This window comes from Drosophila novamexicana, unplaced genomic scaffold (assembly GCF_003285875.2).
Source record: "Drosophila novamexicana strain 15010-1031.04,08,12 unplaced genomic scaffold, DnovRS2.1 tig00000462-arrow-pilon, whole genome shotgun sequence".
Lineage (NCBI taxonomy): Eukaryota > Metazoa > Arthropoda > Insecta > Diptera > Drosophilidae > Drosophila > Drosophila novamexicana.
In genome coordinates this window covers 4,373,769-4,386,758 of record NW_020824806.1, presented here as the reverse complement: position 1 = coordinate 4,386,758, position 12,990 = coordinate 4,373,769, and the positions used below count along the sequence as shown (strand labels likewise).

Below are 12,990 nucleotides of genomic sequence, written 5' to 3'. Positions count from 1 at the left end.
AATGGCCAACACGTCGAACGACGCATTAAACATGTGCAAATATTTGCGTAGCGATGGGCCAACAAGGGGCCTTGTGAAAAGGATATGGAATAGCACACCTGCAGCAAGGATAACAGGCGGCAGCACGCGAAAAATTATGTCAAAAGCTGTGCAAATACAACAAAACAAGAACACAAAAAAAAAAGAAGAGGAGCGTAACACAAAAGCATAGAAAAGTGTTGAGAAATAACAACAACGGAAAAACTTACCCAGTTCACGTAGGCAACGCTTTTTTAATTAGCAGCCAGCCAGGACCTGGCCGGACTGGCAGGACTCGACGCCAGCCAGTTGCGCATTTTGGACACTGTAAAGTACACAGAGAGGATATCATATTTGGGATTAGCTTTTGACAACATTCAGTACGGTTTTGTTTTTTGTTTGTTTGCGTGTATTTCAAAGTGGGTTAAACAATTTGCGGCTCGTTGCGCTTTAAAGTGGGCTGTATAAAAAAACCAGAAGGGGGCGTGGCGCTGTCGTTGACAAAAATCTTTTGTGGTTGCCTCTAATTAAAAAGCGACGGCCAACAGCGTAGGGGGGGGGGGCTGCCGCGGTTCGAGCGGCTGCTGCAGCGGGCGCAGTCTTTGGCTTCGCCCAATGAAGCGAGTGCGAAAGACAAAAAACTATAGCATACTTTTGAGCGCGGCGCATATTTTGCCACGGCATAATTAATTAAAAATATCTGACATGCAATAATAAATTTTCGCCTAGTCGCCGCGAGTATGTGTGTGTGTGTCTCTCTACCTTACGCCCACATACACCCTCCCTCTCACTCCCTCTCTCTCTCTCTCTCTCTGTCCCTCTCGCTGTATCTCGCTCACGCCGTGTTAAATGCCCCAAAGTGCAAAAGTTTTAAATAAATGAATTTTGTGTGCGCAGGCAAGGCAAAACATAACTGACATCATTAGCAAACTTTAATACACTTTGCGCCCAGCGGCAGCCACTCAGGCAAAATAAATAAGCGAAATGAGACCAAATGATGCGCAGTAGAAGGCAGCAACATTGAATAAAACTAAACAGAACTAAACTAAAATGAAATAAAATGAAATGCGAATTGTATACAATAAAATTTACGTGGCTCACTTAAAATGCAAGCCACACGGCCACTAAGAGGGCTGTAAAATGTTTGCCATATAATAAGTTTGACTCAACAGCGTTGTACAACACTGTTCATTTTTCATTTTTGCAGAAGAGTTTGTGGAAATAAACTTTTTGAAATTCTATTAAAGTTTGTGTTTATTTGCCAATCTGTAGGCACATTTATCTAGTGTTATAAGTAACATGTTTAGGCATTACACAACACTATTTTAGCTAAAATAATCGACTGCCTACTATTGTGCATGTTCACACACAAATATTTAGATAAGGGATACGTAACTATTTATAATTACAAATTATATGAAGCCTTTATGGCAAAGAAGAGTATTTGAGAGATTAACGAACACTATTTTCAGCTTAATATATAAAAAATATGCCATTACGCAGGCTGTCGCATTAGATACATGAATTGTAAATAAGTTTGCTATTGAGTAAATAAATATTTACCAACATTAAATTTATTTTTTTTTTTTGCAATGTATACCAACACTGTCGCCAACCTAGCGTGCAACTCAAGTGTTTTTGTGCTGCTTTTCATGTGCGAAAATTTATTTAGAAAACAATTTAAAGTTTGCACATTTGTTTCAAATATGCAGTCAGCTGCGGCTGGACTTGAACCGGGCTTATGCAGAGCGGCAAAGCATTGGCCAAGTGGCTTAGATTTGGATGGCCCCAGCCAGAGACGGGGGCATACAATTCACAAACAAGTCGAGTCGAGTCGAGTCGAGTCCATGACAAAGTTTTTGCCAGTGAAGGTGGCAAGAACTATGTGGGATTAGACAATTTGTATGCCAAGCACTGTGGGTCGCAGTGTGTGGTTGCGGTTGTTACTCGAAACGAAGCACCACCAACAGCACCGCCGCCACCACCGGCAGCAGCAGCGGCACCATCCCCATTATGCCACAACTGATGTTTACATTTTTAACTAAGGCAAGGCAGGAAAAGTTTGTCCTGGCGCAACGAGGTCCTGTCCTGGCTGCCTTTTTCACGTTTCGGCATAAAATTTAATGCATATAATATTGGCTAATGATGTTTACAATGCGCGCGGGCTTAGGCAGGCATTAAAATTGTCGAGCCAACGCCAGTTGTGCCACCTGCTGTCGCGCCAGCGTTCTCCACGCGCTCCACACCCTCACCACATCTCACCTCCTCAAAACACGGACTCATTTCGATTTCCCTGGCTGCTCAGGTAACCAAGTTAGCAATTAAGACAACTGTGCACTCAATATGCCAGCCAGTTGTTGGTTAATTGAATGCGACGCCAGCTCAGGGCAGATAATTTGCTGAGCAGTGTTGTGTAACGTTGCGTTAGTGTTATATAATTGCTTGTCATATCTTTTTTTCATGCCGCTTGGTTACAAAAAACTCAAAAATTTAGATCTAATTTGCTTGCGTCACAGTTTTTAAGTGTTGCGTAGCGTCTTCTAGCGTTGTGTAAATGTATTTTTTAAGCATTTAAACTTAAGTCTAATAAGTGGAAAAGCTTGACGAATTCTTGACAGCATACGTTTTGGCTGTTGCAGTGTTGTGTAACGCACCGTAGGGCAGTTGGCACACAAGGGTGCAAGAGCTTACAGAAAAAATGTGCTTGGAATAACTTTTAATGCTTGCAGTGTTGGCAAGCGCTTTAATTAGCTTTTGCCGTTTGCTGCATTGTAGCCGCGCGACTCTGTGCAAACAAACCAAACAATTTCAAACTAATTAAAAATTGATTGACACGCACACACACAGACCCACATACACACATACACACACACACACTCGGGGCTGCAGTTACACCTAGGCAATGAAATCTGTTGTGGCCGAAAATCTAATTGGATATTTTATGGCCAACACTTTTGACGACTCGGCAACAAAACTGTGTGACCAAATGGGAGCAATTCCGCTGCATGTTTGATGAGTTTGCACGTTGATTTTGCCAGCAACAAGCACAACAGCTCACATATGTCAACATCAACATGGTAACCCCCTCCAAAAAGGACAACAGCACATAATTAAACGACACCCAGGACCTTTTGCTGCAAGCCCCCTCCCTTCCACACACTGATGATGAGCTCTGCGAGCTAATGAGCCCGAATGGATACCCACTGCATGTGCGTGTGTGTGTGTGTGTGTGCGAGTGTGTGTGTGTGTGTATCTGGGTTAATGTGCAACTACATTGCCCGAGCACAATTTCATAAATACATAAATACACAATGTCCTTGATATCCTGCTATTTTCAGTCGACATACTGTTAGCTGCTCTAAACTGTTGTCACACATACATGCACACACACACACACACTTACACACGCACAAAAATTGCAATTAATAAACCAATCAGCTGCGCTGAAGAATATGCCACTGATGAGCCCCCAAATTTTGATTTCCCAGACAACATCTGGTTGACCCTAATGACAGGAAATTGTGCGGTCACAAAACTCAACCAGCTGCAACTGCAGCCGCAAAAACAAATCATGATGACCACAAAAGCCATCAAGCAATCACACACACTCACACACGTAACCGGATTGCCTGGCAAATATTGCGTTTAATTTGGCCAAAAGTCACAAGCTGCTGGCTACAAATTTGCATAATTGATAATTAAAATAAATATAAATAAACAAAAATATGTTTGTAAATAAACTAAATGAAATTAAGGTATAACAAAAAAATGAAACAAAGTTGGAAGTTTAAATAAAAGTCAGAATAGACAGTTCGATTGAATTGTGAATGTCAAAAAGTATAATTAATTTAAGATATTCGTAAAAGTGCTGTAAGTGCATAAAAATACATTAAAGAATACAATGCACAAGTTTATGTCAATTATTCGCACAAGCCAAGTCACTAAAATTTTGTTTCACTCATTTCTCAACTCTACACTATAATATTCAAAGAAATTGATCTTAAGGAGAAGCATATATATATTTAATAATCCCTAAACCCTCTGTTATGACACTTTACTAGTTATAATAACATTGCATAACATTGTGTTGTTTTTCAATATGTTTTCCAACACTATAATTAATGGTAAGCTAACTAAATAGTTTTAGAAGCCACTTTAACACTTATTATATGCATTGTTCTTTATTTTAGCTTTTCACAACATTAGAATATTAATTTTCAAAGCTTACGCTTTACGGAACCTTTAACACAAAGGACACATAAAAATTTACTGTAAATAGAAATCTTAAACAAACAAGCATTACACAACACTAGTTTTGTGCCTTTTTCACTTACTCTACTCCCTTGACAAAACTAGAATAAGATCTGTTAAAACTCAGCTAAGCTTTAAGCAAAGTTGAGCACATTTGGCACGTAAACTCAGTCTAAACAGCAAGTTCAAACAAACATGCATTGCCCAACACTACTTTCTCCACTCTCCCTTACTCTAATCACAACTCGCACTCCTTTTACAACAATAGAATAGGAACTTGGAAAACACATGTAAGCTTTAATCGCATAAAAACTAGGCAGATCTCATTGTCCAACACTATTTTGTGGTTTCTCTCTTTACGGCCAACCACAACTCGCCAAGATTAATCTGATGCTCTCTAGTGCCCACTTGCAGCCGGTGTCATTTGGGTGCTTTATCGAATGTGAAGCAATTAATGCATACTTCAAGTGAAAGAGATTCATCTCAACAGTGAAGCCATGTTGAAGCCAGACAATTGCAACATCCATCTTCTGCAGGCATTAGTCTCTTTCACGCACACGACACATGGCAAAAGGATATGAACGAGGGGGTGGAAGGAAGGAGTAGATGGCAACGGTCCGTCCGGACATGGACATGGACATGGACATGCACATGGCGGTTGGCCTTTTGTCACTGCGTGAGAGACAACAAACACATTTACTAAATTAAAATTGAATTTATAGCGCACTAAATGCAGCGCCTGCATATATCCTGCACTCAAATTGCCCTCAGTGTCCTGGCAATTGACCCACCTCACCCCCCTTCCACACCCACAAGACCCCGCAGCACCGCTCCATTGTGTTTGTTCGCTTGGGTTAGTTTGCTTAATCTTTGACTAGCAGCCAGAGGTCGTCGCCTCGCTCGCTGCCAGTCGAGGCAATCAGTGCGAATGCAGCAAGGACTCACGTGTCCTGTGTGTGTGTGTGTGTGTTTCTGTATGTTCTGTGTGTTTGTTGCGCGTGTTGCAGTTGCACTTGGGCGTCTGTTTGACTAATTAATTATATCATTAAAATGCGCAGCGCAATTTTGCACCTTTTTGCCGGAGCAGAGCAGAGGCGCAGCCTCCACCAGAGGTGGGCGGGGTCACATAAAAAGGAGCACTAGAATTTATCAGCTGCATGTTTCGTATCTTGGCCAAAAAACTAAAAAACAGGAAATCGTTGCCAAAAAAAACCGTCGCCAGCGCAAAACAAGCCAAGAAAATAAATTGGTAATTTGATGCGGTAGATGGCGACGGCTCGAGGCTCGTTTAATGAAAGCACAGTGCCCCCCTCTTTCTCTCGACGCCCCCTTGCCCCCTAGCCGCACGCCTCTGGCAGCCCGCACATGTTAACTGGCGAAATGGGCAAATCTCTCTCTTGGTGGCTGGCACTGTGCAACAACCGGGCCAGCAAAGTTGTTGGCGTAACGGTGACATAATGAATAGGATTTTGCCATTTTGCGGGCACAACACAAAAACAACTACAACAACTGGGGGGGAGTGAGAGTGGGGGCGGTGCAACATCTAGTGCAATTTGAGGGCAAGGATATGCAAAGGATATGCAAGCCATGAAACAGATGTTGCAGCTCGCTGTTGAAAAGCAGCCAATTTGGTGCACGACCATAGATATGGCAAAGTGACAAAAATTTAATATGTAGCCGCACAAACAAACACACTACTGTCACACACACACACACACACACACACACACACACACACGAGCAAAAGAAATGCGCGCAAAATAAACGGCAAAATAATCGCGCACACAATGCATTGGCAATGAGCCAAGGCAAAGGCTGTATGCCGTATGGCTTTGTGTGTGTGTCCGTGTGTGTGCTGTGTGTGTTTGTGTGTGTGTGCTGTGTGTGTGCTGCAAAAGTTTGCGCTTGCTATCGATGAAATTGTGGATCCAAAAGGACACTGGACACACACACACACACACACACACACACAGTCGCACACTCAGACAGTGCGCTGCGATAAAGCCGACGTGGCAAGTGGGCGGACAGCTGATGGGCGTGGCAGCAGAGAGCAGGTGCCAGCTGGGCCACCGCGTGGCACTTGTAAAAATTAATCAGGCATGCGACCAAGCAAACAAAATGCCTTTATTGCCAATATTTTGCAGCAATTGCAGAACAATTTTTAAAGAGCCTTAAATGCACACACACACTCACACACACACACACACACACACACATATGCACGGTGAAAAAAACTTTCAATTACAGAGTGTCAAAGATCGAGAGCAAACACAATGTGTGAAGGCGTGTGTCTAGTTGCGAGCCCTGCAAACATTTCAATTTGCCTGGCGACAGGCGCCGCACAAAAGCCAAACAACAAACCCAGAAAAGCGCATGGGAAAATAGAAAATAAAAAGAGAGAGAGATAAAAAAAATAAGGAAATAAAAAAAACGAAAAATATCCCAAAAAATAGTCAGCGAGCTGCAATGAAAATGGTCCACAAATCGGACAAATGGCGCACACAAAAACGCCGTTTCATATCCGGTGCGAGGCGGAAGTGGCTGGCACAGGGACTTTTGTGCCAGCCCAGAGCCCGGCTCTGTCACGGCCAATGGGATTAGAAGCGACCCAGTGCAGGCTTCCTTTCGCACAGCACTCACAGTACTCCACATATTGCACTTTTGCCCCGGCCCTGGACTGACCAAAAGTCTCGCGTGCACCTCAACTTTAGTCTATGCCAGCTAGTCTTTTATTTATATATATATATATAAATCATATAAATCTTTTTTTCAACTATTATCAAGCTGATAATGTTTTGTATAAAGTGCTTTTGTAGCGCACACAACAAATTAATAATTTATAAATTAATTTAAGCATTTAAAATTGAATAAATTTCAATAAATGCAGCAAAAAACGTTTTGTAGCTACAAAAAGTTAATGAATAATTGCTAAAAGAGCATTTTACTGAAATAATAAAATGCCGTTTAGCATTATTAAATTATTTAGACTCATTTTAGATGGAATTTTTTTTTGAAGCAGCAGAGTACCGCCCTTCTTTGCGCTTCGCATACGCACTCACACATCAACCATGTGCTCTCTGTTACGCTCTCAAAGCTTGCGCCTTTCTATGCGATTTTCATGATCTTAACGTAAGGCTCTTCTCTTCACATCTCTTAATCATAAGCAATTCTTAAGCATATGGAAACATTTTTAAATTTATTCTTGAAAAAGTAAGTTTCTATCATAAGAAATAAGTATACTATATTTGTACAATTTTTCTTTATTCCAGTTGCACGCGCCCATCTTTGGCACTTGATTTTGGCTGTTCAGTGTGCTGCTTGGCATGCAAGGCGGCCAATATTTGGTTACATGCTCAGGTGTTCATATCGTGCTATCAAAATCTATGCAACCAGCACAAATGCCGCACAAGCAGCCAGGCAACCAGGCAACCAGGCAACAACAACAACAATGCGGGCAGCCACAGCCAGAGGCAAGCGAAGCTATCAAAATAACGAAATCGAAAAGCGTTCACCGCACTTTGCCATATTGTTTTGTTTGGGGGCAATGTGGTTGTGGCTGCAACTCGCACTAACTGCAGCTACAACAGCTGCGGGGAGCGCGGTCATAAGGGTGGAGGCAGAGGGGAAGTGTGCCGATATTATGGCCACATAGTCAACAAAACAGCCTGCAAACACAGCACAAATACGCGTAGGATAGCAGCAAGAGTAACAAATACCACGCCCACACTCCCAAATTCATATCAACAAACGCGGCTCAAAATCATTTTCAAATACATTTTGCGGCTGCGTTCATGCCCATGCGCCGTTTTCCAACACTCATTTAATTGCAAATGTTGCGCGTTTTTAAAGCTGACAACTTTGTTTTGTTTTTTGTTTTTTTTTTTTTGTTGTTGGTCCCATTGCAGCGGAATTTTTTGATTTACTGTTTAAAATAAATATATGAATAACGACCAAGCGATATGTGCTTTTGCTTTACGTTTTATACCCTGTAATGGGCATGGATAAGGCAGCTATCAGCCAGCTGTTCTGGGGCATGAAAGAAAAACTAGGGCTAGATACTTTTACTTTAAAAGCTCACTTTGAACTTTGAAATGTCAGTTAATATATGAATAATAAATAATAAATGTCAATTATCAGAAGATAATATATTATATATATCAAGCTCCATTGCAGGTGTTTTTGTAAAAATTAAATAAAACTATGCAAGCAAATAATTATTATGAAAAGTATTCTCTCTGATATTATTTATTAAATTATGATTCAAAGCGGAATTCAAATCAAGTTCTAAGATATGCAAGAAGTTGTCAACACTGACATGCTAACTGTTCTTACTCAACACTGCCAAGCTCCTTTTCCTATATGCCTATTGAACACTTGATACTTAGCTAATCAACCCAAATAGCTGACAGCAGGGTATGCTTCGGCTTATCCGCATTATTTACAAACATTACTCGTTGTTTTCTCGATTATTGTTTAGTTTTATTAAAAAATTGTTTTTTTTGGTATATTGAAACCATATTTTATAAAAATTTGTTGCGCAGCTGGCGTATCGCTTTTTTGATGGATTTATTCATGTAGAAAATTGCATTAAAATTCACAATTCGCGTTTGCGATTCGATATATTTATATATATATATATATATATATATATTTGTATATGCATTTGGTGTTTATGGCTAACATGGCGTATGGGGAATACAAATGTGCAAGAATCTGAACGGCGCGCCGCAAAGTATGCAATTAAAAGGGTTAGCAAAGTGCAGTCAAGGCGTTAATTCGACTGTGCTCATCTCTGTATATATTGAATAATATATTATATAATTAACATTTATTCAATGATAACTTTAATTTATATATATAAAACCAAAGCCTTGCAACCTAAGCCCACATTTAAATTGAGTTTCACGCACAAAGCGAAAACTTTGTGCGCATGAAAGCGCCCTCTGGCGGCAGGTGGCTGCACTGGCCATGCTGTGCAGCTTATCCGCATTTTAATTAGCAGCTAGCAAAAGTTGTAATTGAATTAAGATGCAGTTAAGAGATACATGCGAAATGCAACTAGTTAATATACGGGTTTATTGGACTCAACCGAACAAAGGGTTTGAGATATGACCGGACTTTTTTTATGCCACTGACTACACATATAAACATAAATACATATATCAATAACGTTATACACACATATATGTATATATAGTCGCAGCTAATGTTAGCGTGTGTGTGTGTGTGTGTTTCTGTATGTGAAACAGAGCTGGGTGTTTGACTTGCATGCTGCGCCCGCTGTGCGGCATTTACCAGTAGATCAGCAGCAAAAAGAATGGTCCCAAACTGAACAGCATTAATCCCAGCAACAGCACGAATGTAAGACGCCAGCTATGCAGCTGAGGTATGAGCATATGGTGAGAGATACAGAGCTTAATACAGCTTCAACTTACGCGCTTTAAGTGCGCTTCGTTTGGGTCCAGCGTCTGGAACGCCTCGAGACTGCGCCGACAAAGCGGACAACGTTTGGCCTGCCAGCTGCGCGCCTCACGATACAGCCGCAGGCAGCTGCGGCAAAATTGATGCATGCAACATGGCAGCTGCACCGGATCATGTATGTGATCCAGGCAGAAGGCGCACAGATCCTCCGTGCTCCAGCTGCTGATCGTGCTGTTGTTGCAGCTGGCGCTGTTGCACTTGCTGCAGTTGTTCTTTTGTTTCATGGCAACTTTTGTTTATTTTTGTGTTTTGTGTTGAATTTATTGTTGGAAAAATATGAAACTAATGAAAATTGACAATTTTAAAACTGAATATATACATAGTTTGAAATGTGAATGTATCTTCAAGGCGGCAAACGGGGTTGAAGCCAGAATTTTCAATCGTCTAGAGATGGAACCTTAGCATATATTATATTAGACAGCTTTAAAGCTTGTTTTTTTAATTCAATTGAAAATTTATGTTTTAATATCATCTTTCCAAGCCAAACTTGATTAAAATATAAATTTGTTTGGTTTCAACTTAAGTTTTCTTTTTGGAAATTTAAATATATTGACAAAAATTGTAACTTTCCAAGAATTTAATTGAATTGATGTTAAATTTACTTAATATTTTTGTAAATTTGAAAGATATTGTTGATAAATCAAGTTGCGAGCCGGAATCTTAAGGGTTTGCAGCGCTCTAAACATAGTTTATTCAGAGAGTCGGGACAGAAAGTGAGTTTTAATTAAAAGAATATATAAAACTTGTCGGCCATAAATTGTGCACACACCTTGGCGCTAAACGATGTCGTTGTCCTCGAGGTTGCAATAAAATTTAATTATATCAACGCCGGCTCAACTGAAGCGGCAAGCATCGAATGCAATTAGTAGTAGCCTTGTACAACTCAATTAGACGTTCAACAAGGGGCGAATGGAGCACGGAAGGGCATGGGATTGGGATTGGGATTGGGGCTGGGTGCAGCTAAGTGTTTGCCATACGCGGCTCATCCTTGACTTGGCGCAGCAGCGAGACAGTCGCAAGAAAAAACAACAACAACAAAAAATAAGGGCGAAAAAAATGGAAGACGACAACGCTTTGCACTTAGGAGACAGCGAACCGCAGTGCAGACGCGTTATAAATCGAACTTAACAACTACTTTTTGGCAGGACGTAAGGACGAGCGCCAAGGACAACGACTTTGCTTCAATTTCTACAAGCTTTTTAATTAAGTTCCAACTGCAAGTCTGGCAGGCGTTAAAAGTCACATCATTTCTAAGAGCCAGCCAACGGTTTCTTAACAAGGCTGACAAATTGAATTGTGTGACGTCAGCTGTCTGCTGCCTTGTAATTTCACAGGACACACACACACACACACACACACACACACACACACACACACACACACACACGCACACGCACACTCCCTCACACAGACACAGACACGCCCACATTATTATTAGCGCCTCAAACTGGCCAATTAGCTGGGCCGTGCACCACTTGATTTGCATTCGCAACTTGATTAAAAAGTTGCCAATTGCATGGCAATCCTCGCCCCTCTTCCAGCCAACCACACAGCGGCCCCCCCCCTCCCGCCGCTCCTCTCCTACATTCCAAGTTGATTGTTTATTGTTTGAGTTGAAGCAAACATTTTCTTTTTATTATTATTTTATTTGCGTTTCTTCTCTCTTGCTGTAATTGTTGATTGGCTGCTCGTGCGCAAAACTTTTGCCCTTTGTTGTTGCGAAATTTCAACTTAAATTAATTTTAGCCGAGTTTCTTTAATTATGCTTATAAATGGCCAAGCGAATTGTTAAAAAAAAAATAAATAAATAAAACACACATTTTACGCGCGCTTAGCTCTCAGTTCTCAGTTTTCAATTTACTTTACCAGGTACTTTAACTGCCTGTTAAACTTTGCGCACAGCTCATAGATAAACAACAAGCAAAAGTTCAGCTTGCGCTGACTTGAAATATAATCGAGCTAACGATAACTATCCAAAAGTGTTTCTCAATTATTTACTCAAGGAATTACCCGAGTCAATAGCTGGCAAGAATCTCTTTAAACTTGTTGGTCGGTGGTTTTATGATGCGAAAGATAATCATTTTGGTCTGTACTCTATCAGCCGGTTCTTTTAATATCAATTAATTAATGTATAAGTATATCAATCTATGTATCTATCTATATGCATATTGCTTCTAGGTTTCTTTATTGGATATTACCCACAATGTACACAATATTCATACAAAGAAAAGTAAAGTAAATAAATTACAATGCAAGATTTTATATTTATATGGTCCTTGGCCTTACGAAATTTGGCTCGAGGCTTTTATATAAATTTATTATTATTATTTTATATATTAAATATTGAAAAATTGTAGCTAATTAATACTATACAAGTATTCGCATGACATTTAATAATACATTTTATTCAATAAAACTTTTCTTTGTTTTTTGCTGCAATTGTCATTATTAACAACACAAAACTAATCAAATCCCAGCTGAACATGCGCTAAATGAGAACAAAAAGTGAATAAATATTATTTAATAAAACACCTCAAAGCTTGGTTTCATTTTGTTAAGGCACATTGAGACCTGGTAGCTCTTATGCTGCTTATTTGAGCTGGTTATCAAAGTAGCCCAACATAATCCCTATCATATTTTCAAATATGATATGCTGGCTCAATAGTTGGCTGATAATGCTTTGGCCGCAAGACCGCATTTGAATGTCGTCTAGTTGGGTTGTTCTAGTATTTCCGGTTGCGCTGCGGGCGCACGCTAGATGGCGCTGCTGCTGCTGCTGCCGCTGTACGCTAATGAGCTTTGTAAACGGATACGTTGGCGGCGTTGTCCTCATTTATGCTAAGCTTTTACTACATTTATGCCAGCGGCAACAACAGCAACAACAACAACAACATGAAGCATCAACCGCAACTGTATCGTGTGCTTAATGGGTTAACGTGAAGCTAAATGAATCATGGGACTGGCAGCTAGCGGCATTAGTGGGTTAATATTTCAAAAGGCGTCGGCAGCGGGGCGGCCGGAACTTGAAATGGAAATGAAAACGGAAAGGGAAAGGGAAAGGGAACTGGAAGTGGAAGTGGTAAAGAAAGGAGAGCTGGGCTAGGCAACAGCCAATGTTTCTATGCAAAAGACAATGTTATCATTTACAGGGTGTCTAATTAAATGAGCAGATAATAAAACTAAAAAACACAAATCCTTGCCTTTGTCTCCATTTCAATTTCTGTTTACAGTTTATGCAGT

General features: G+C 40.5%; 1 protein-coding gene across 1 annotated transcript; it reads right to left on the bottom strand.

Annotated features, from left to right (window-relative positions):
- Positions 1 to 9,317: 9,317 nt before the first annotated feature.
- Positions 9,318 to 9,986, bottom strand: LOC115760887 (E3 ubiquitin-protein ligase RNF146). The gene is made up of 2 exons (XM_030702450.1): positions 9,705 to 9,986; positions 9,318 to 9,650 (listed from the first exon to the last, which is right to left on the bottom strand). The coding sequence occupies exons 1-2, from the start codon at positions 9,972 to 9,974 to the stop codon at positions 9,561 to 9,563; spliced, it is 360 nt and encodes a 119-aa protein (XP_030558310.1). The 5' UTR covers positions 9,975 to 9,986; the 3' UTR covers positions 9,318 to 9,560.
- Between the last annotated feature and the right edge of the window lie 3,004 nt (positions 9,987 to 12,990).